The 24,467-nt window shown below is 41.3% G+C and overlaps 1 protein-coding gene across 4 annotated transcripts in view; it reads right to left on the reverse strand.

Annotated features, from left to right (window-relative positions):
- vps13b (vacuolar protein sorting 13 homolog B) overlaps nt 1-24,467 on the reverse strand; it is a 329,852-nt gene that overhangs the window by 226,769 nt on the left and 78,616 nt on the right. For all 4 annotated transcript variants that reach the window (XM_030393719.1, XM_030393722.1, XM_030393718.1 and 1 more), the window contains exons 18-19: nt 13,570-13,704; nt 12,273-12,452 (exon numbers count right to left, since the gene is read on the reverse strand). In XM_030393719.1, the coding sequence (XP_030249579.1) occupies nt 12,273-12,452; nt 13,570-13,704 (315 nt within the window). The remainder of the gene's footprint in view (nt 1-12,272; nt 12,453-13,569; nt 13,705-24,467) is intronic.

Below are 24,467 nucleotides of genomic sequence, written 5' to 3' on the forward strand. Positions count from 1 at the left end.
TTTATTTTTCCGCTCTAAGAAACAGATGATCTGAAACTCTGCTCTTTGCTGGCACCAACAGTGTTTCTGAACACGAGCCAACCCTGAAAAAGAGCCAAAGACCTTGTAATTGGTACTATTGAGAGTCTCCTGTGTGTGTGAATGAGAGTGTGTAAGAATAAGCCAGTTATATGGGAGAACTCAACATGAGGGTGGGTTGTGTCACATTCCATACTTTACTCAGCCTCACTGAACCCCCTCCTCCCCTTGGGTCTGGTTCCTACCGGCTGATTTAGTTAATTACTGTGCCTCTTTTATTCTGTGAGAATTGTGAGAAATCTCCCTCACCACAAACCCGCCCAAACCTACACCGCAACGCCATAACCACCATTCGATTAATTAGCTTAATTAATTGCATCTTAACACAGAGTGCTCCAGTAATAATCCCCACATCAGCATCAAAAGAGATTTCCAAGAATATAAGGTCATACCCCTTCTCTCATTTATGCTCCTCTCTCCCCTCAACCCCTTTAATCATCTCTTCATCCTCATCACTGCTGCTTAATGTGGGACCGTACTTCGCCCACTAACTTTTAATATTTCCTCCTTTTTCTTTTGAAAAGCTAGTTCTGCTGCACTTCTGTGTGGTCAAGCTTTGCCCACTGTGTGCACACAAACTGATTTGGGCATCAATGCAGCATGGGAAAATGCATGTGGAGCACTGAACTGGAGGGGAGTGGATGTGGAGGAGTGTAGGGGGGAATGGGAGAAGAGATGAGGGAAGGGCATGGTACGAGGGAGGAGGTGCGCCGTGGCAGCTGAGCTGTGAAGAAGCTAATGGGCTCTCATCCCCTTCCCACGCCCACCGCGTGTTTTCTGATGGGCACTCAAGCGGCGAGACACATATTGGTTTGGCTACCGGCACAGAACTCCGGCCAGCTTGCCTCAATACTGCTTTGCTAGGTCAATCCGGCATCTGTCTGAACTCTGGTTAGCCTGTATGTGACTTTAGACTGGCACAGTATGAATCAGTAACCAGCCTCTAATAATGTTGATCTGATTCATGGCTGGAACGGCAATAATGAGAGATGAAAGACAGAAGCATGGCTCACACACAGACAGTGACACTGATAAACTAAATGGAGTGATGATCGGGGAACCACCACAAATTAATGTTTGTTTGTAACCAGCAAAGATGGGGAGGCATTAGAAAGGGAATTTCTTTGTCGCAGGGCAACTGCTAAACCACAGCCTGTCACATCAGCACATCTGAACAACTTATCATGAACTACGAAAAGAAAAGGTTGAAAAAACATCATCAGTGACAAGAAGAGAAGAAAAGGAGGTTTCTGATTATTTTTTCTTCAAATAGTTATTTCAATCAAAAGCTACGAACTTACTTAAAAAAAGTAATACATAAGACAGAAGGCAGAAAAGTACATAAAGTATATTTGATAAACTAAACTTGTCGCCACAGGATAAAACAAAGTATGTACCAGTACAACTAAACTAATTCAAATGTGCATACCGTAAGACAGTGTCCTGGCCCTGTGCAGTCAGTCTGGACTTTATACCCTCTGATTTGTCAGAATAAAACCCCAAGCCCCTGATTAGCTGATCCGGGGAAGCCAATTGTTTTGATTGTGCTGTGCGATGTTTGATCCGACTGTGTGGAATGTGGCGACCTTTGATCCAGTGACAACATTCAATTAGAAAAGGTTAACTAAATTGACCTCTTCCATCCCTCCTATTCAGCCCAGAACTGGATAAAGTATAAACAGCCTGTATGCTACACAGTGAATAAGGGATTAACACTGTCTACTTATGCAAAGAGTTAGCATGCCCTAGCCCATTCGCAGCACATACACAACAACATGTGCTGTGTGTTTCTGCTTTACAACCAGTGAAAACTACACCAATTACCTTTCCTTCTACTGTACTTACTTATGATGAATGAAGAATCTTAAGAATACAGCTGGTGAAGTACTTTGGGTTTGGTGGAACCTGTACTCTATCTCTCCCTCTCTAAAGAGCTTAACTTGTAATTACTCATTGTAATAACTCTGCAGTCACATAGGACTTTGAAACGATGGGAGTATACAGGACTGGAGTGGTTGTGGGGGGCTTGTGTCAGGCTCTTCACTGAATGTATCACTGACAAACATTAAAAATGAATTGCACCTTAGCGGGAAATGAATCAGGGTGCCCTGGGAATTACATTACACCCAGTAGCTGACAAGCTAGATTACTATTTTCCAGCTGCTGAAGAAACCAAGGGGCAAGAATCCCCCCCTCCTGCACAAAGAAGAAAACAAAAAAATGCAGGAACAGCTGCATATAACACTACTGTAGGTGTAGTCTCAGTTTGAATAGAACATAAAAATCTTACATTAAATGAGACACTACTCATCTGTTGGCAAACATCATAGTCCAGCTCTTCTGTTGAAGAAAACATAAAAGGTGTTCTAAACTGGCCTCTTGACCCCCCAAAAACAGATTTCTTAAAATGCTTTCAAAATTGGATACAAGGAAATCGAAGCTTTTCAAAATCATGTGGGCTAGCATGCAATTCCTTTCAGTAGTGTGAGATTTTTTTCTGTTGTTTGGGTTAGCGTTAACAGATCAAAAAGTTTTTTTTTTTTGCATGTCTCTTCATCTACTTATCTATCTATAAATGCACGGAATCTCTGTCTGTCTGTGTGTGTGTGTGTGTGTATGTGTCTGTTGGTCAAATATCTCTGCGGATCAGGATCACACTGACCCGAGACTTTCAACATGGCTGCTGCGTGGTTCAGTGGTGTGCATCTAAGCATTTGTTTGGACTGCAATGATACCGTGAATAAATTATTTCATAAATGCTTTACAAATTCCGCCGAGCATTGTCCACCAGAGCCACCACAGTCACGTGCGCACCAGAGCTGCACACCGTGGCCACGTGCGCACCAGAGCCAATCACTGCAGAGCTCAAGCCCACGACATACCTGAAGAAACAAGCGGATTTATACCTGCAGCGGCGCGAGCTGGACCGGGATTTTGCTGGCGGTTCGGTCCGTTCTGTTCTGTTCTGTTCATCTAAACTGACTGCTGTGGATTAATGAGATTAAACGAGTCCGGACCGAGTCTGTTCGGGTCTGAGGAGATCTGGAGACGCGCGGACAACAAAGTGGAATCGGAATCTGTGGATGTTCGTGTGTAGCTAGCCACTAGCTACACCGCCCACCTCCCGAGGCGACGGACCGGACGCATCGGCACGTCCAAAACCGGACCTAGGGTAAATAATGTCCGCCACGCTTTTTCGCGAACATTGCCGTCACGTTTGCTTTGTGTCTGGTGCAGGAAGAAACGGTAAAAACAGGCTTTTGTCACGAAAGTGTCCAAGCAGCAAGTTTGGTTGTTGAGGAACAGGAAGTTGTGGGAGGGACCTAGGCGGATGATTGACATGCAACGACGGTCGGTGTGTAGACAGCGATATTGAGAGTTGAGAGATTTGTGACATTTAGCGTGTTTGGAGTGTGTAGTTAGTGTGTTATGTAGTGTTTGGTGTAGTGTGTTTAGTGTGTAGTGGAGTCGGTTTTTTGTTTAATGAGTCAGAATGAGGAGAAGCTGAATGTGGAGCAGGCAGTCCAGCTATTTATTCAGCTGGAAGGAGCACAGGCAGACCTGAGCATTGCCTGCATTTAAATGTAAATAGTTACATATAACTTTGTAGCAAACAACTATTTATATTTGCATTATAAGTAAAAAAAAAAAAAAATAATGTTTTTTTAAACATATTTGTGGTTTTCACAGTAAAAAAATCTAACTTTTTCTACTTGGATTTTATGTTTTTTTTTGTGATTTTAGGTCCATTGTGTTAATACAGTATGTCAAAAGGAAAAAAGAACTGTACAGTCACACATGTGAGGTTGTGCTGAAAATAATGACACCAAGTAAATAGCTTTTAAGGTGAAATATAATGGCAAAATCAAAAATAGTCAAAAACAGCCAATTATACCCTGGAATATCGGATTTCACAACAAACCTAAATATCCCTGACGTCCCATGAAAAAGCTGCCTAACCTCCCACTATTTTATAGGAATACACTTTTCTTACGGGCACTGCACTAGTTTTATTAAAACCAGGGATTCCTGTACAGTTGTCGATAAATATAAGGCAACATTATATTAAGTATTATATATATATATATATATATAAAATATATATATATATATATATATAGAATATATATATATGAAATATATATATATATAGAATATATATATTATAATATATAGAAATATATATATTATATATATAATATAAACTTATATATATATAGATAATCTAATATATATTAGAAATAGAGAGAGAATAAAATATAACAATATTCTCTATAAGACTAATAAAAATAAAATAATATATAGCTTCTATCTCTCTACTCTCTTCTATTCTCTTCTAATATTATTATATCTCAGAGAACATATCACATATCACATATATATACTAATATACCTTATACTATCTCATATATATATATATCTACATACTACACTCAATATACATATCACACACACATCTTACACAAGCCCTGACAATGACCAGCATGTGACTCAGTACAACTAAACCCTAACCCATCAAATAACACTAGTTTGAGAACCTCAATCGAAGATTCAAATGACAAGAAATGACATTCAGTGTGTACGCAAAACTTTTGGCCAACAAACTAAAAGAGAATGTTAAGCTGGGTTGAAAATGCTTGACAAATAAGTTGTATTTTAAAATGTGTGAAACTGAAGTTGAATGGAAGCGATTGTGATAAAAGAAGCCCTCTCATAGCCATTAAAGGCAGTCATTAGGTCTTTAGAGTGATCATCTTAATGAAACTGATGAGCTAATATCTTCCCCACTTTCAAACGGGGAAAAAGGCTAATAACTTCCCTCTTTTTCTCTGACCCTGCTCTACCTAGACGACAACTTTAAGAAGAGAAAGAGCAGTGATCCAGAATGACCTCATTTCACACACAAAGACTAAATCTTCATCTCTATCTCATTCACTTATATGTCACCTTGATGCCGTACACTGACAGCTACCACCAGAAAAGCCTGTAAGTTGACCACTGTGTTCCCCTAAGCTCCAGTCAGTCCAGCATCAGACGCAGCTCTTCTAAACAATGCTGCGTTGTTTCTACCACCTGTTCACATGCTATAAATGATCGTGTTTTTCTCATTGATCAATGTTTACATTAGCTGTTCTGGTGTTGCTTGTGTAATGTTGGCTGTATTATGTTGACACTCCCTGACTTCACAATGTGCTATTTATATTCCACTTTCTGTTTGGTGTATTCTGTTACCATGACCAACTTCCCCAGGAATCATTAAAGTGTCATTTGCCCTCATCTATTCTCAAGTCTAAACACAAATCCAAATATCTATCCATATTGAATCTGAAACTGATATACACTGAAAAAGTCTCAGTAGAGATGTGAAATGGCCAATGCCAAAATTGTCGCATGGGAGCTGTAATATCATGTAAGAGTGGAGGCTAGCCTGCACAGCAGCTTTAACCCTGGTCACACTCCAACCCAACCCCATCGCTAGCCTCAGCCGTGATCCCCTTGTACCCAATCTCTGCCCCCTGCCCCTCAGCCTCACACTCCAGCAAGGCTTTAAGCACTGTGAGAGTGGCCTAAGTAGCCCAACACTTCACAGATGAACAGCTCCAGTAATGGGCCGTGATTGACCTCAAAAGCCGGCTCTGAGTGGGTTCCCTCGGGTCTAATCTCCACATTACCTGCTCTGCTTCACACACTCTGACTGACAAGAAATGATGAGAGTGGCTGCCTTGAAGATTACACAGATTGTTGAGGAAATTACAGGGTTCTCAAACAAATAAACAAACGGAACAACTTAACTCTTATGGTCAAGTTTCATGCAACTGAAGTAATCCAAAATCTGATGCTGTAAAACCTGGCGTAGTTGTATTCTGAAAATATGTACAGTATTTATGTTCAGACATAGTCTCCCAGGTGTTCATAATCACTTCCAATTAAGTTTTGGTCAGGTCCCAACAGCCACAGAGCTACTCACATCACTTGCAAGATTAGCTTAAGAAATGGCCTCTTGTGTTTTCTCACAACGATGTACAATAAATGAATTTTTAGAACCATTTTGTCTACTGTACGTCTATCAGCCAGAGAAGGTTCAGGCCAGCAGCTTAAAGCCATCAAGCTGCTGCCTGAGACAAAGCCAGACTGTTGATTTTACACTCAATGGAGTGAGTGAACACATGCAAGGGAGGGAAAAAGAGCATGATAGATGGACATATGAAAGTACGGCAGGCCTTTGACAGATTGTAATGAAGGAGGCTACCGAGGGAGATCCCAAAATTCACACCCCATCTCCAGTGTCAGTGCAACCCAATCAAAGGCTACGGTTTCAGAGAAAAGGCAACGAGAGCAAGTGTTTCTATGTGTATGCATGCTTGGGTATGTGCATGCACTACTCAACGAGTGCAGTGCATGCATATGTGTTGGGTGTGAAATGGTCAGATCAAAGTCAGGTGGCGCTTCATTCCCACCTGCTCTCATTAGTCTTTGGGTCTGCAGACCCTGAGTACTGTAAGATCCCACCTGTTTCTGAATGCTGTGGACAGGTCTCTTAGAGCACACACACATGCACACACGCACGCACGCACAAAAATAGCACACATACACACACACACACAACTATATTGATGCTTTATACAGAAAAAGCAAAGAAGATGCTTATCTTCAACCCAGATACAAAAAAGATTGTATACCGTGGTTAATAATAATAATAATAATAATAATAATAATAATATTAATAATAATACATTTATTTTATATAGCACTTTTCAAGTACACAAAGACACTTTACAGGTTAAAAACAGACATATAAAAACATCACACCAAAAATATAAAGAAAGAGACAAGTTATACATTAAAAGCAATTTTAAAAAGGTGTGTTTTGGTGAGTGTAACACCAATAGTTTTGGCTGCAGTCTATTTACAAAGTATTCCAGTAAATATAGTTCAGAAGGATTTGTGTGTGTGTGTGTGTGTGTGTGTGTGTGTGCGTGCGTGCGTGCGTGTATACAATTGCATATCAAAAACTGTGCTACACGGTGAACAGTACAAACAAACTCTGAAGCATTTTCATCCTTCAATCTGTCTGGTACAAAAACAGTAATTGAGGAGAAAACAGCTTTAACATCTATTAAAAACTAAATATGTTAAGTATTACTGCGCCACTGGAATTCTCCATGGATTAATTCCATGTAGCTTTCATAATTCCCTCCAATATGTTTAAATTAAGATTAAAGATCACTTTGTTCCCCTATTCCCATAGCTCCCATGGTATGGTAAAGAGATCAAAACTGGAGGGCTTTATAGGGAACATCTTTTGCTCTGCTCTCAGTGTGCTTGATTAAATGTAACATTTTGAGATCCCAGAGTTCTGAGAAAAGCATAAATCATTGTCTCGCAGCTGCTGGCGTGCCTGGGGAAAACACATGCTATCCCTCACTCTCTCTCACTCGCTTTCTTTTTGTCTTCTCTATGATCATAAAGCCCACCCGACCCTTTGGTCCCTCCTCCTCTGGTGCAAGTCAGGGTGGGGGTGGGGACACCTGCAGGCTGCTGTTCGCCCTGAGGCTCAGCATAAACCCCAGCTCCTCACACGCCCTCTGGCCCTCTATTCCATCACACTTGCCCCGTCCAAGGCCCCCTTAGTCTTTCCCATCCATCAGCTGTGACAGGCCCAAGACCAAGCCATAGAGGATAGCCAGCCAGCCAGCCACTGTCCAGGGATCAAAATGAATAACCTGAATTGAGTAGCACTGATAATTTGCACTCACTGTTGTAATGAAGGCCATTCTGTTTTCTGATCCTAGGGATCCTTAAGGCACTGCTCTACTCTGATTAAATTAACAAATTATTTATAGATCTAATACCAGTCAGGGTACACAGGTATCAGTCCTGGTGTTTGCTGGTGAAGGATGTCAAGTCTCTGGCTCTTGGCTAGGTCGATGTGGAAGACTAACCTGTGCCCTTCTGATCCATCGTCCCAACCTAGATTGCTGCTTGGTTTAACTTAAAAGCAACTACCTGAGCTCTACAAGTCCGACTCCTCCCTTGGCTGCCTTGCTTTTTTCTATTTGCTCCCTCAACTTGTTTTTTCACGTTATTTAACAACGGCATTGATTTTTTTCACTATGCATTGTGTAATAACAGAGCACACACATGAATCATGTTTGGATCTTGCCAAAAGAGAGATAATGAAAAAGGAAACTGGGAAAATACTTGGCTATAGTGGTCTTCTGCCACTGCCAAAAAGATATTAACTCTGGTAGGTCCATCTGGAACGACTGGTCAATTAGGAAGAATCATCTGAGGACTATCACGTTGTAATGCAAAGGGTTAATGGCAAAGTATGAAATTCATATAAGCCTTTGAATCTATAAAAGAGGCCATTTCAAAGCAGCGCTGCTTAGTTCTTCTGCGTTCAAACCAACGCCTTTAACTGTGTTTAATTTATTAGAATGTTCCAACCTCAACTGTGTTAAATGAAAACACATTAGTCTGGATCTGCAGGAGTTCTACAAGTGTATAGGGACTTTCTCAAACCGCCACCCCCAGCCACCCAACCCAATAATCTCTTCATTTTCTAAGTAAAGTGGAATTTTGTTTTAATTCACTAGTAAACAAATAGACAAAAAACAGATGTCACTGGCAGTATTTAAAAGCACTTATCTCCTTGGTGAATTAACTTTGCATGAAAGAGCGAGAGAGATGAGATTAAAACATGTGTCAAAGCTGCCATTTAAATGTCGGACTATGTATTCAATTACTCAAAATATCAGTGCAAATAAAAAATAACATTCCCCAATGTGCTTTGTGGTTTGTTCTTAAAATATTTCAGGATTACAAATGTGTCCTAGAAAGACGCCAAGACAGTGCTCTAGACTTGCGTGGAGACTAGTGATTGGCCATCAGTACAGAATTTAGCTGTCTAATGGACCTAATATATCTTTTCAGAAGTGACGTCAGCGATAGGGTCCTTTCTGAACTTTCTGAAAAGGGAACATGTAAGATATTGAGGAAATCCCTTCTGGGATGAATTAGAGGATCCATAAGGAAAGTGCTGGCAATTTCCAGAGCCTGTCACATCCTCTAAGAAATGAGACAACACAGAGATCACACATACATGACCAGTGGGGAAACACTGAAGGCACTGCAGTCAATCACAAACACTGAAGCATGAAAATAAGGCAAATGTATGTGAAAACAGCATGGCGTTGAGTATATGTATAAATATATATAAAGTGTTTGTATATTCATATATATAAATATATATATACAAACACTTTACTGACTATACGCTGGTAGCATGAAGACGATTACCAATAACGCCCCACCCCCCGTTCCTTAAATAAATATTATGCTTAGAGAATTGGGCAGACAGATCCCACAGGACAGCTGTGTGTTGCCTTACATCCCTACAAAAACCAGAAGTGATTAATCAAAAGTAAAATAGAATATAAAAGTTGATTGCAGCTCATTATATCTTAATGTTTTCAGTATGTTTATGGTGTAAGGAGTTAGATTTTCTCTTAAGACCATACCCGAGTTCTACACTCCATGTGTAATGATCACGCTTTAAGAATTTGCTAAATGGAATCAACAGAGCCACATGGGATGAATAAAATGTGTTTGATGCCAAGGCCAAGTGCTCCAACAATTCAGAAATGTCATGATCACAAAATGTTGAGCCTCTGAGTTGGTCCTATGGGAGCAAAGGGTGCAGCCCATTTAGAGTCGAGCTACTCCACCTTTCATCTCTGGCTGAATGAGGCGTTGCATCCATCATTCCATTAACACTGTTCTAACAGGCTCCCAGTCACCGTCTGTATGACAGGGGGGACACAGGACATGTGGACTGCCCAAAAGCTTTGATGTATGCCTGACCACCATACAAAACACAGACCCATAAGTGACACCCCAAAAAGCCTGTGTGCACACTAAATTTGCGAGCTCTTCCTTCGGTGGCAAGTTTGACACAACGCACGCACGTACGCACGCACGCAAACAACGCTGATGATCCCGTGCTCCTTAAGTTTTCTTAATTCTTAATGTACAAATGGCTTTTATTCATTAAGCTTTGTTCCTTTGTAGCCAAAACATAAAGAAATTAATCGCTTGTTAGACTTCTAAGAAAAAAAGGTACAGGCATGTATGCATGACTATTCTCGAGGTGAGATTAAGAGATTAAACGATTAAGACATCGAAGATAGATGGATAGTGAAAAAGAAAGCAAGCTCAAAACAAAGAACATTAAACACAGAAGAAGGAAAAAATAGGAAGGTATTGAGGCAGTGATGAGAAGTATTGCAGGCCTCCACTGCTCCACATCTGCTGGAGATATATCCAGTGCTTCTGGGAGCCAGCCCCCCACCACCCATTCACCTTCATCTTCTGTCTCTCTCCCCCTCATTTCGCTTCCTTTTGCTCTTCTGGTTTGTGTTTGGATCAGGTTCTAATATTCAAAAATATGTACTGTCTTTATGAGCCATTGCTTTGCTGAAATAATATGCTCTCTAAATCAGAGTAATAGTTTGAGGGCGGTTCACTAAATAGAATTTAACAGAGTTCCTTAAACGAAAAATATATATGTCTGTGAGGCTATAAAGGGTGGAACAACCCCTTGTCAGAAATACAACGTTGATTTTAAAATCTTTTCTTATGTAATTTCAACTTTCAGGAAATGTATTACTATTTAGTGGCTGTCCTCACATTTATCAAACCTTGGATTGCCTATGAAATGGAAGCTTTTCCCTGCCTAACATTTTTAACTTATAGCGGTGTCTTGGCACCCTGTTTGCTAGACATGGGACAGTGATTGACTGGCTGATATTCAAACAGCAATGGAATTCATGGTTAGGAATGATCTCCCAAATCTACTGTTGCTAAACCATACTTGCGTATCTTCTTACTTTACTACACCCCAAGCTACAGCTGTATCTTCTCCTCGCACTCTGGAACCACCTGAGGCCAACTCTACTGCCATCTCAGTGCTGACATGTTTAAGGCCCTGGGGCCTGATGTGATTCAGAGCCTGGTTTGGAGGTTTGTGTGAGTCAAGGCCACACGATGAATCTCTGCAGCCTTGTATTAAAAGTGATGTACAGTTGTGACTCTATAGACAACTCTGAAAACTAATACTGGAGGCGTATTGTTTTACACTGTCACCCCAGGCTTCTCTCGTGTCTGCTGTTGGGTGAGACAACAGCCCAGAATGTTTTAGAGACTTACTTTTTAGTGGGCTTTTATAGACTTGGGAGCAATGGAAGGCCAAAACATTGGAGAGACTGGGAAGAATGCACCGACCTCCAAAGGTTTCAAACTTCCCTGGGAGCCCAACTGAGCCGCACGATAAGAGAGCTAGTTTGAGTTGCAGGTGGGGAGGGAATTTTAGTGATGACACTGTGATATTCATGGCCTCATTCACAGAAGAGCCACTGCAGCAGTAATTTCAGCTTGAGAGAACACAGGAGACCATGCTGTATAGATGAGGACATACCTGGCTACTGTTGTAGATACATGAGACACTCAGTCATTAAATACATAACTTTCTAAATCAGGCAACACAGCATTTTAAGCTTTGGAATCTGAATTGCATTTTTAGTCGTTTGGAAGTGCTACTGAATGATCCCACACCCTCCCCCTGAACACACATTCATGCACCCACACACTCTCACACTGACACCAGAAATATAATCTGTGGTCTAAGGACGCAATCAAAAACTGCAACCTGACATCAGTGCAGCCTTCAACAGCAATCCTTGAGTGGTTAGCTGTTGTTAGCCAGCTCAGCCCGGCGCTGACAGAGACTAACTGCTGTTTAGAGAACTCATGCTGCCTGTAAAGAGACGAAGAGTTGCCAACCCTGCCTCAAGGATATACTGGAGTGGAAAACACTTATCGGCTTTGCTAAACAAATAACTGAAAAGGGGCATTGCGTGACATTGTGTGTGGAAGGAAAATATGACGACCTAAACAAACCGAGACTCTTGCATTAGATCACCAATAATTGAGATGGAATATGGACTACCAGTGCCTGTTACAAGTCGAAACACCAAAACCACGACCGGAAAATGAGCTCAAAAACTGATACATCAACACAGGACGGTGATTTGAAAAAGACACAGGTCAACTAAGAGAGGAGAGGAGAGGAGAGGAGAGGAGAGGAGAGGAGAGGAGAGGAGAGGAGAGATGCACATTTCATAAGTTTGTACCTGAGTTCCTGCAATCATCTCCCTGCTGAGGGACCTGAACAGAAAACGCCAGCAGGTCAGGGGCCAACAAAGATTCAGGCTTGCGAATTTCATTAAGCCAGCGGCTCATATGGAGTTCTTTGGTGTCAGATGGGCCCTGAACCAGAGGAACCAGCTTCTCCTTAACCCCCTCTCCTAAACCTAAAAGAGACAAGAGTTAAGTACTAATTAGTACACAGTAAAGTATCCCCAATTACCTAAATTAGAAGTTATTCACATTCATAAATGAGCACAAGAGCTTGTGTTGAACGCTTTTCAGGATCACAGAAGCTGAATCACTTTATGACCCGAGTTAAAGGTATTTTCAAAGTTGAAATTAAGAATATGAAGTGGTGAAAAAGCATTACAGTGATTATTGATATAACTACGCTTTAACAGGTCCTTTTTCTGACTGTGCAGGCGTATAAGTTACAATGTAATTTGTGTTTTAGTGTCTTAGACTAATACTACAAGGGGTACAGAAAGTGAAGATACTCCTTGTCAAATAGCTTTTAATAATCATGTAACTTTGTTAAACAATTTCCAATACATGTAAAAAATGTAATTAACTTCAACTGTAAATCAATAGTTTGGGTCAAAGCAACTTCAGACAACCAAAAAAACACCATGTCATCTGTGTCAAAAGGGGAATCTGTTTCAGTGTTCCTGAAAATCGTAACAAATATGCAAAAGAGAAAAAATGCTTTGACAAAAGCAGCACATTAATTTCAGTGTTGACAAAAACAGTGCAACTGACCTAACTGACGTGTTGTTGTGTTTGCAGTACTGATTAATTTATCTGAAAACTTAAACACCTAATGTCCATATCATTTCATGCGTCCCCTATGGATGTTAATTTTGAAATAAGAAAATTGATTGCACATTCTTTTTTTTCTTTGTATTTCTATGTTGACAGCTGCAATAGATCTTATAATCTGTCTGACATCATGTGTGCAGTTTGACCTTGTAAACTCTGTGCTAAGACACTAGCTCCAATAACATCCCTGCCATCAAAGACATGGCCAGAGCCCAATGACAGCGCCCCAGGAGAAAACAGCAACTGAATCACACAGCTGGACAGAAATCAAGATAAAAATTGAGTGGTAGAGAGAGCGAGAGAGAGCGAGTGAGAGAGAGAGCGAGAGAGAGAGAGAGAGCGAGAGTCGGACTGGACTGTGTAAACGTATAACTTAAGGAAAGTCAAAGAAGAGTCTAGTCGGTCTCACTCGCTCCCTCCTACACAGGCAGTAAAGTTTTAACAGGGCACAGCTGCACACACCTGGGGTCCTGGCGCACACTTTTACAGCTCCCACGGTTCCCGAGGCGCATTTCACCGTCGCAAGGCTGCAGAACTTCAGCTCCAGGTTTTGGACCGAGCCCTCGAGAGTCGGTGACGGGCCCGGAGACTTCACACCTAATAAAAAGAAAAAAACAAGTGAAAATGAAGTGCAGTCCGGCAGGTTTAAACACCGCTGCCGTGGCTTCGTTAAACACTTGATTGGCCTTTAATTGTTCTTGACCCCTTTCTTTCCCTTATTTTCCCTAAAGTTCTGAGAAACCAGGTGCTCTTAGACACAGATATCAGCAACGCCAGGCAGAGTGTGTTGCATTTATCTCAGCTCCAGCAGAGATAATAGTGGTGCCCTCTCTTTGGGGTCAGGTTAAACTGTTGTTGTGTTTCTCTACCATGTGAGGATATCATAGTAAGCTGTAAAAGTTTACTACAACATAAGTGAACAATCCTCGAAATCGCAATCAAAATAACACTTTTTATTGTAATAAATGACAGGCTAATGTATTATAATTTTTTTATGTATGTGTGAATTGATCTGTGACTACAAGCTGACAGGGGTGCATTTTATTCATATTTTATCTTCTGGATTAAAAGCTCCCTATGAACACACGACAGTATACTGATGGGAGTTTGGATAGACTACAGCAAAGTCCCAACATCATAGCCATATTGTTTTAAGCAGGTGCCCAAGACGGATATCAAAATAGACAAAAACCCCTTAAATTGTCAAGTACCTGTTCAAACTGTTTTACAAGTTCCCTGTAAATCTACTATTTGAACATTTTAAGTTAAATAACAGGGGCCATTAGGAGTATGAGTAAGAGGCCAATATAAAGGAAATATCTTTCCAAAACAATATCCAATACAGTCACGTATGTATCCAGCTTAGTGTCAACTACAACTCACCTAAAACCAGCATTACATCACAGGAGCCTCAAGTGCTCTTCACTCTATGATTATTTCTCTTAATGGCAGCTTAGTGTGGAAGAACCTTCCATCTGCCATCTTTCCAAAATGAAACAGTTTGCATCGTGGTAAGGAATTGGGGGGGGGGGGGGGGATTACACACTTGCCATTATGATATGTCAATGTTATTTCTATGGTGAGAGGTTATTTCAAACACATAACAGGAGGGGGAGGGAAAATAGCTGGATGGCTAAAAGATACTGTAAAGTTTAAGGAGTTCTGTGCCAAACCGCCTGTTGAGAGAAGAGAGGAGGATCCATCCATCACATGCTACATTCCTTCAGTGAGCTGGAGCTGTCCGAGGGAATCACATTAAATTCTTACATCACCTGTTCCAATAAGGCTTTACTTCTTAACATACTCCCCTCTCGCAGTGATAGCACTTCATTTCCTACAAGTGTCAATGGCATTTTTTTGAATGAGTTTACAACTCAGTGGGGGCTTCCTCTATCAAATGCTGGCCCAATGATTCCAAGATCAACAATTCAGAATGCAGAACAAAAAAAACACAGAAACTCACACAAATGCAATAAGGAATGATCAATTAATCAGATGGATTGATACCAGGTATTTAGTGCCTACCAGTGAGTGAGAGGGTTTGTATTAATACAGGCAAAATAGCCTTGCTACCAGAGAGGCCATGAAAGCACAACAGGTCATTACTGGCAATAGCTCCTGAAGCTACCAGGAAAAAGCTGTTCTGGACATCTAAAGGCTTTCTTTCATCCACATTCACTTCCTCTCTGGCTTTTCCTCTTATATTTCTTACTATATAACTCTTCTACCTGTTTTCTCCCCCAAACATTTACTGTCCACCTCTCTTCTCCTGCATTTCTCTGTGTGTCTGTGTTTGGTCTGATTACTACTGGTCATATTTTTTCGTTACTAAGGTAAGCCAAGATCTGGATGCGGCATAAACAAAAGTAACTTGGCAGGTTCAGTGTGGCCAAAATTAGTATATTTTTGTTTGCAGCTGTTTATCCCCATCAACTTAAAGTCTGAAGGTAGTTTTAACAGCAGGCAGTGGGAATACGGGCACACTTAAGTACACACACATACACACACAGCACATTTAACCAAGGGAATTACTGGCAATTGCTAATATCCCTAACTACGGACTTCCCTCCTCTCCCCATCTCAGACAAATTACCAAGCAACCTCTTCACCTGCTGTCTGAGAGGCCCTCTATCAGCCCAGATGGAAGATGGGAACGTTAATAACCCTCCCTCTGTCTCTATGTCTGCTGCTTAATGTATCCGCGGGTCAAGCAGAGCAGTGCTGTGTGTCTCTCTGCGGCTTTGGTTACCTGCTTCTGCATCAGCTTCCTCTGTCAGAAAAGGACAGATTTTCGAATATCAAAGCTAGACAGTATAGTGCATGCATAAATATCCAACAAAAATGAATCCCACTAATGCCAAAATGATCAACAGTTTCTGTTTCAAGCTAGTGATTTTTCCAAGATTTGAGACCATGACGATAATTTATTTATTTTTTGTCTCTCCTTCCCACTCTTGTGTGTTGGTTTTTCAAACATACAAACACAGAGGTGTGAAAAATTATCCTCTTGATGTACTCAGTTAGCTTAGCACCCATGGTGTAGCATATTGTTTCAGAAAACTGTTAAAGCAATGTTTTGTTTCTTAATTTTAAAGTTTGAGCTATCAAAGGCTATCAAAAGTCCTTTATCCCCATTCCTCTTCAGAGTGTGTGTGTGTGTGTGTGTGTGTGTGTGTGTGTGCGTGTGTGTGTGTGTGTGTGTGTGTGCGTGTGTGTGCTAGAGTTTATGTTTGTGTGTGCTGGACACACACTGTTTGCTGAAAAAACATTTATCTATGGTCTATCATCATATGGTCTGTTAAAGGGTTAGTGTTAGTGTTTTTGTTTTGATGTTTTCGATAAGTTTGGGAAAGTGTTTAAAAAAGATTAACTGAAATAAAAAACAATAAAAAACGGGACAGATTTGAGTTACTGACCATTTTAGCATCTGCTCTTGTTAATAAATGCACAAACAGATTCACATATACACAGTTTACACACACAAACTGTGGGTGTTTTGTGTGATCCGGTACGGGAGGGGGGGGGGGGGGGGAAGATAAAGAATGACAAAGGTACTACATAAAGCCAGACTTTGCTTCCTGGAAACAATAGTTTACATACATTTGCCATAAAAGGACTGCACCAGACATTTGGCTACATTATTGAGTGTGTCTCAGTGAACCTTAAAACACATGACCCATCCATCTTAAAAGAACAGACCACTGTAGAGAATGGAAATCCAGACCCAGTGACAATTTGGTCTTTTTCAGTGCTGAAGGAAAAATGATTGCAACAGTGACGAGAAGGCCTTCACACACGCTGATTGCTCCCTGGAGTACTTCATTCTTTCTGGAAAAGATGGAGATGTTAAAAGAGCAAACCAATCTGGATCAGGACAGGGGCCATTCCTTCTACCATTTGCTCTTTGATAAATGGCACTAGGGGTATCACTATAACATATCCCCCGTTTGCCCACGTAGATGTCCTAAAGGGCACGGTGCACCTGCTGGGGTGGTGCTTGTTGCGTGGGGGGGCTCTGGACAATGTTTTGTCCAGCTGTTAAGACTATAAAAAAGCGGGGTACACAGGAAGAGGAAAAGCACAGTGGTTGGTAGTTTGTCGACTTAACAGTGGTATTCAGCTTGGTTTACGTGTGTAAGATACATTAGTGTGTGCATTACGGCCAGACGTGTGTGTGTGTGATTTCCTTGTTTCTTTGTGTGACTGAGTGAGTGAACGTGTGTGGTGCTGTTAGTCTTCAAGCAAGGGCAGGTGCAAGAAGTACATAAACACACAGCTAGGGGCCAGAGGCTACGGCACTCCATCAAACACTGCGAGGGCAACCATTGGCAGCTGGGTTTGCCATCCTGAGGAGGGTGTGGAAAATACGAAGGGAAGGAAAGATGGATGGTCAGTTAAGAAATACTTTAGTATAAAGGAAAAGATAAAAAGAGAAAGCACGCACTGATGGGGCAGTATGGGATGTGGAGGCAGCATTTTTGCTTCCTGCATACCTCAATAGTTGGCTTGCACATGTGTCAGTATGTCTGTGGGTGTATGTGTGTGCGCAGGACATCTGCAGACTTGAAAGCCATGTTTTACACATTCCAACATGTCCTGCTCTCACTGCATTGAGGAATGGTATGGGAAAGTCGTCTGCCTATAACACTGGACCAGGGAAACTAGAAGCCCAGCGTTTAACTGGCATTCATAAAACACTCGTGATTATACTGTACCTCAGAAACGACAAGCAATTTTCATTTCTAATTAGGGTTAGGGCAAGATATTGATATTATATCGTTATCGCGATATCAGACTATAGGTCATCTTAGATTTTGGATCACGTTATATGCCACGTGATGTGGCATAAATGGTGTCTTTTCCATTTTAAAAGCAGCATTACAGTAAAGTGATGTAAGTTTCTGAAATTTCAGACTTAGTAATTAGATCCACATTACTGATGACTGATCAAAGATCTCAAACAGTCATCCCTACAATGTTGTCGCAATGTTGATATGCAGGTATTTGATCAAGAATAATGTGATATTTGATTTGGTTGCTCAATTCAAGCATTTATGAAGTCTTATGAGGAGATTACAAAGTATTGAGATATGTAGTGTATTGTATTATAGCCTAAGAATACTGAGTGTTATTTTTAGACCATGTGGTCTATCCATTTTTCTAATGCTAGGGAAACATATTTTTTTTAATCAAATAAGCCAAGACATTCACATGGGAGCAATTTAATGTTTTTAAAAGTTATTAAAAGACAAACTCTTGGAATGTAGAAAACATCTAGAGGAGTCCAGTTGAGAGCTTTTGCAGAACCTGTAACTGTCTCTACTTCTAGAGGTGAGACCTAAAAACCAACAATATCTGGCAATTGCTTGATGCATACTACAAGAGCCCCCACCCGCCACCCCACTCAAAAAAAAAAGCTGAAGCTGATATGGAAAAACAGACTGCAACATTTGCTAAAACACCTTTAAAGTCCACACAGTCACATAGTATTGAGTTAAGAGTTCCACTTTTCACAAAACATATCCTTGTATTCATGCATCAGGGATCAGTCTTATATGTGATGACGATTGGCTTTACAAGAGGATGTACAGTATCACACAGACAGACAGAGAAGGAAAGAGAACCTAATGTACTAAAAGCTCCAAGTCTGGCAATGGGCCCGAAGCAGCAATGGGGCTGAAAGAAAAAGAGGTAGACATAGACAAGTTGGGTAGACCAAAAGCAGCCAGCTGAGCCATTAAGTGCTGATGCAGAAACAATAACTGTCTCTCCTAAGTCAGGAGGGGTTGAAGTAGAAGCAGTAAGTAGGAGCAGGAGGTCTGCTGGCAACTTGCCCAGTGACTGACACACAGCAAAAATACAGACACATGCAGAGAGAGTAGGACAGGGAAACAGACAAGGTGAACCAGGAGTGGTTTGTCCTGCAGTTAAAGCTGAAGAGAGACTACCTTTGGCAGTGGGTTAACACAAGTCTGCAGAGAAGACTCGTCACTTTAAAGAAAATCTTATCCCTATACAGAAAATGAGTCTTAGGATAGTCGAGACCCAAGAATCATAAAAGTAACTTTAAATGTCGAATGCATTAAATGTTCATAAAAACTTCCTTAATTGTGATATTTTCATAAAAACATGTTTCGGTTATTTTCTACCAGCAACCGACAAAAACATTAAATACACTTACAGTCACAGACAGAGAAGAGCATAAGGCAAGCGAACAAGTCTCTACACACAAACACACACACACACACACACACACACACACACAAAAATGCCTCTTCCTATGAAGTAGCACACTGAATGGAGGTTAGAGTGGTGGAGTATGCAAGTGGTATTTGCTGCCTATAAGGGTCATGGTATAAAGACAGTGATGGGGTGTAAGTAAGGGCTGGTGGTAGCGGAGGCTGGGGGTCTAATTTCCATGATTACCATCCCCTCCAGGTGCTGCCTGCCTTTCCGTCTGCCCACTAAAACAGTGACACATGTTCTCCACACATTGAAACCTTGGTTCTCTCTGCCACCGAATTACCACAATTAAGGAATATTCAGGCGGAAGCAATTTGGCTTTGGCAATTTGGGGGTGGGGGGGGGGTGAAAGAGTTATAAAACAAGTCAGATATAGAGAGGGTAAGAGAAAGTAAGAGAGTAAGAGAAAAGGGAGCGACAGAAGTGCGAAGAGTGATAGAGAAACACGTGCTGTGACACAGAGGATTCCCGCATTGCCACTTGTAAGGAGACGATTAGCCAGTGGTGAGATGGGCCATTAAAACACAGTTCTGGATGAGAGAGCCTGCCTCTCAATCTCCCATATCCCCAGACTAATGCTGCCCTGACAAATTTGGTAAGCATAAGAAACAGGGGCATACTGGCTTTGAAGTAGCAGCCAGGATGGAATGCCAGTGTGGTTCCACCATGAGAGAGATGCTCAAAACTACAGACCGCAGCTAATGACGCTAAACCAGCCCCTTCGTCACTGAAAAGTAACTCTGGATTACGGCGCGCTCTCTCTCTGACTCTCAAGATCTCTCGGACTCTATAACTCACGCAGGATCTTTTTCTCAGCCGTTCTCCCCATCTCCCCTCTTCCCTTATGGAAGAGAATTAAAGAGAAACCAAGCAGAGAGTTCTTGTTTATCAATAATCCACTGAGATCAATATTTATGTCTCAGCTTTGCAGAGGCTGAATGTGTCTGTGTGTGGTGGTAGCCAAGACGTGACTGGGGTTTGGGGCTGCGGAGGCACTTCAATGGGAGTTACAGTGGAAATTTATGGCCTTGTGACGTGGAGCTATGTGCTCAGTCGGCACTAGTCACTGCCCTTAGATGGGACGGTTGGCTCACAGCAGGGAGCCAGCTCTGCAGACACTACCAGATGACATAAATACAAACAGATTTATTTGGGGCTGTCATTGATTCAGGGCTTAGTAACATTCAGTGCAGTCTGCTGTGGCCACTTTAAAGCCCATTCTACTTACAGTGCAGTTTATCTGACATCTCAGAGATGCTCATCGCTCTGTGTCTACGCTTACTTTCTTAAAACATGTTAGACAGTTATCAAGATACTAAATTAATTAGCAAATTAACACTTCTTTCACTGTAATGTATCCTTTATGATTCATATTCCTTACATCATTATTTTGGGATGAAAGCAAAGGCTTGTGTTTAATCAGTCTCTCCTTGAGTGGCTTTACTGTTTCATTGATGCTCCTGGTGATTTTCTGATGCGACAATTATTCTGTTAATTTATTAGAGGAGTATTATACACGGTTTGATTATATACAGATTATATATCTGTATATATATCTGTATAGATTATATACATTTATTTGTGTTGTTCTCAACTGAGTGCACGTCAAAAAGGATTCACAAAGTATCACACTTGTCCAAACCTAACCTAACAATTCCTACCATGCTATAATTGTACTCTGCACACCTGACTTGTCTTCCTAGCTCTGTTTAATACATTATCTAATAATGATACATTGTGGAGGCCTACAAGTCTTTACCATGGTAACGTTTCATTAAACCACAGGTGCAAGGGGTTTTCCTATCATATTTCATGTTTACCCTCAAGGAGGGGGAGTTGGAAGTCAAGTGTTTCAGCTCTAACTGATGAAAGCTTAAATCTACAGAAACTTTGCTCTAACCAAGCTTAGTCAACTAACTAAACTGCCTTCTTCAACTACCAATAACCAACCAGGTTTCTTAAAAGCATGATAGATCTTTGAGATCAGCTACCAATTAAATTGCTATACTATGCAAGTGCCATATAGGATGTAGTGGTAAAAAAAAATCCAATATCACACATAAAGATGACTCCAAGAAACCATCAATGATTTATATCAGAGAGCAAAACTAAAAAGAGGGACGCCAAAATCAGGCTTCCAGATCCTGCGCTGGGATCATCCATGTCCTCCAACATGCCCGGAATCAAGTCTTATTTCCCATGACAGAAAAGTGGGTTACTATCCAAACAAACAGAGAGAGAAAATCATTGGCACGCTCTCAGTTGACTTCTGATTTCCTTTGAATATCATCTTTTTCCAGAAGCCAGCGGACAGTGTGAAGAAAGGGGGAATGATTAATGGAGAATCATGGTGAGAAATGACAAGCCTGATGTCCCCTGATGAGTGTCTGAAGTCACCAACCACAAGGGGGAGATATGAGTGTGTCTGTATGTTATTTTTTATCTGTACGTGTATGTGCTTGGTGAAAGTATCAAGTCAACTTGAGATGTTGTTGGACTGAGGAGCAGACCTCAGGCACTTTATATTCCTATCATCCCATTAAATATATAAATATCCATGTAATCTGATGTCCAATTGTGGGACAACCCTACACAACAAACTTCTGTTTTGCATTGCCTCCACTGGCTTCTCTCATTCGCTAGGCAGTAAAGTAAGCGACAGACAAAGAGCAGCGAGCAGCAGGGAGACAAAAGAAAAGAGGAAGGACCGAGTCTGGATTGGCTTAAAACATCATCACAATCTGCCTGGAGTGGAGCGAGGGCCGTCTGTAGCTCATTGAAGTTTTCATTGACAAGAGCCGTCTCAAGTTCCATCCAAGATTTATTTATCGGTTCTCTGATGCTGACACAACGTGTTTTTAATGTCAGGAATACGGTTGCGTATGGATGAAAAAGCCCTCTTTCTTTCCTTTCCTTCCTGCTTCTTCCTGCCCTGATGTCAATCCGTGAGGCAGACAAGTAGACAGGCAGAATTTCTTCTCAAACCAATAAGTTACCTCTTCAAAGAAGTATGGATACTTGATTGAGGGCCCAGGCCACGCTGAAACAGACATCTCAGGGTTTTCATTAAGTTTCCCATCTCTTAACTGACATTTGTGACAACCACAGTCCATGAAAAAAAGCTTATCCCCTTCCTTCTTTCACTTTCATTGTGGAACAATGAAAAAGGACTATCAAAATAATCTCCATGAGCTAAGTGTATGGGTCCATTATATGACAGGGCAAAGCTGCATGTTCCTCTGGCTTGTCTTGATTAATAGATGGGAGACATTAAGGTTGTGAGTAAGAAGGTCTTGTCAGCCAAAATCTGCACGGGAAAACAGTGAAAAACTGAGCAGGGAGCAGTCTCTGCTGTTCAGTATCACAGGCTACCAACAGCTGCATTATGGGCGAATGGGAGAGAAACACCAAGGAGGGTGACAGAGAGAGGGAGAAAAGATAGACGGGTAAGTTCTGGGACCAGACAACATTAAATGCACAGCATACCGGGGATTAGTTTCCGGAGGTGACAGAGTGATATGAAAATGGACACTTTTTCCCCTCCAATAACACAGAGCTATTACCGACACTTATTATGCCACAGCGTCACAGGGGGATTTGCGTCAGACCCATGCTCCTTGAAGGCAGTTAGATCACAGGGATGTGAACTGCTGGCCATGACAGGAGCAGCCTTTTTCATGCAGTGCAAAAATGCGTAAAAACTGTTGTTGACATGGCCTTGTAAGAGACTGCATTTGTTTCCAAGCAATGGGAAATATCAGTGTGAAGAAAAGTATAAATAAGTCTCCCTGACGTAATCTTAAATATTCTTGAGTCTTTTTTCTTCATTTTTCTCCCAAACCAGCCATTCCCCACTGTATATGTAGGGGGAACTTGTAAAAACAAAAGACTTGTTTTAATAATGATACTGTTATGAGTGAGAGCATAAGTCCGGGGCTATTATTATCAACATGCTTCTAGTCGCTATGCAGTGAGAGCATAGGCTCACTGAATCCAAACATTCCTGCCGCCATTTGCCTTAAATGGGATCATACTCTTTGAGTTCAGGAGTGTATATAGGATTTGCTAACGATGGAGGTGGGCAAGCATCTGTGCATATTCACATCTCTTTACGATCGTGTGTGTGTGTGTGTGTGTGTGTGTGTGTGCGCGCGCGTCTGACCTGACACTCAATTAGTTGCAGAAGCTGGGTTTAATAAAGAGAACCAATGGCCAGTTGTGTTTCTGGGCACTGAGGTCTACCCCACACTCTCAATCTCCTCATTTCCTTCTTTCTGTCACTTTTCCCTTCAACCTTTATTTTTTTTCTCTTTCATTTTTCATTCTGCTCATTATATCGTTGACTCTCTCTCTGCCTCTTCCTCTGTTCTTTCTCCCCTATATCTGTCATGCTAAAGTTATGTCACAGCTCGTATATCACCCAGAAATCATCTAGAGCACGTCTGGTGACCACCACCAACCAACCAACCAACCCCCCGCCCCCTTGTCCTGGTCCAGACCACCACAGAGCCATGTGGCCAGAAAACCAGCTGTGGTAGCTGCATTAAAGCTGAATCCATCACTGGTGGAAATGACAATTATATGCTGATTTAAATGACCTTGATCTCTTATCTTTCAAAATGCAGCACTTTGCAGGAAATTTAGCAGGCAAGCAAGAAGCAAGATGCATGAAAAAAATATGCTCAAGACTTTCAGCTCTAAAGGGCAAGAGTTCAGATTGTAGAAAGTTAATAGCTCTGGCCTAAGTTTCTGCTCCACTTCCTTTTGCCAACTTAGTCGTAGATCCTGCACTGGTCCCAGAATGGTTAATCGAGGGAGGAAAATGTTCAGGAAAAGCCTGGTGAGACCAGTCAACAGCTGAGCCTGGCTCAATTGCAGGGGAAAATTATTGATTAATTTATGCTTACTGTAACTTTCACTCATGGCAAAGAAACCAAAACCGAATTTTTTTCAAGAAAATATTAGTTCATCATGGAGATTTTTTGGTGGATGTCAATGACCTAAAAATAAATAAATCAACTATTGCTCAACTTCCCTTTCAGGCAAATAAAACAAGCAAGATAAACAGGCTGTGAAGTATTTCTACCACTGGCTATGTTTAAAAGCAATGGCCAAGC

The sequence above is a fragment of the Sparus aurata genome, chromosome 17 (assembly GCF_900880675.1).
Source record: "Sparus aurata chromosome 17, fSpaAur1.1, whole genome shotgun sequence".
Lineage (NCBI taxonomy): Eukaryota > Metazoa > Chordata > Actinopteri > Spariformes > Sparidae > Sparus > Sparus aurata.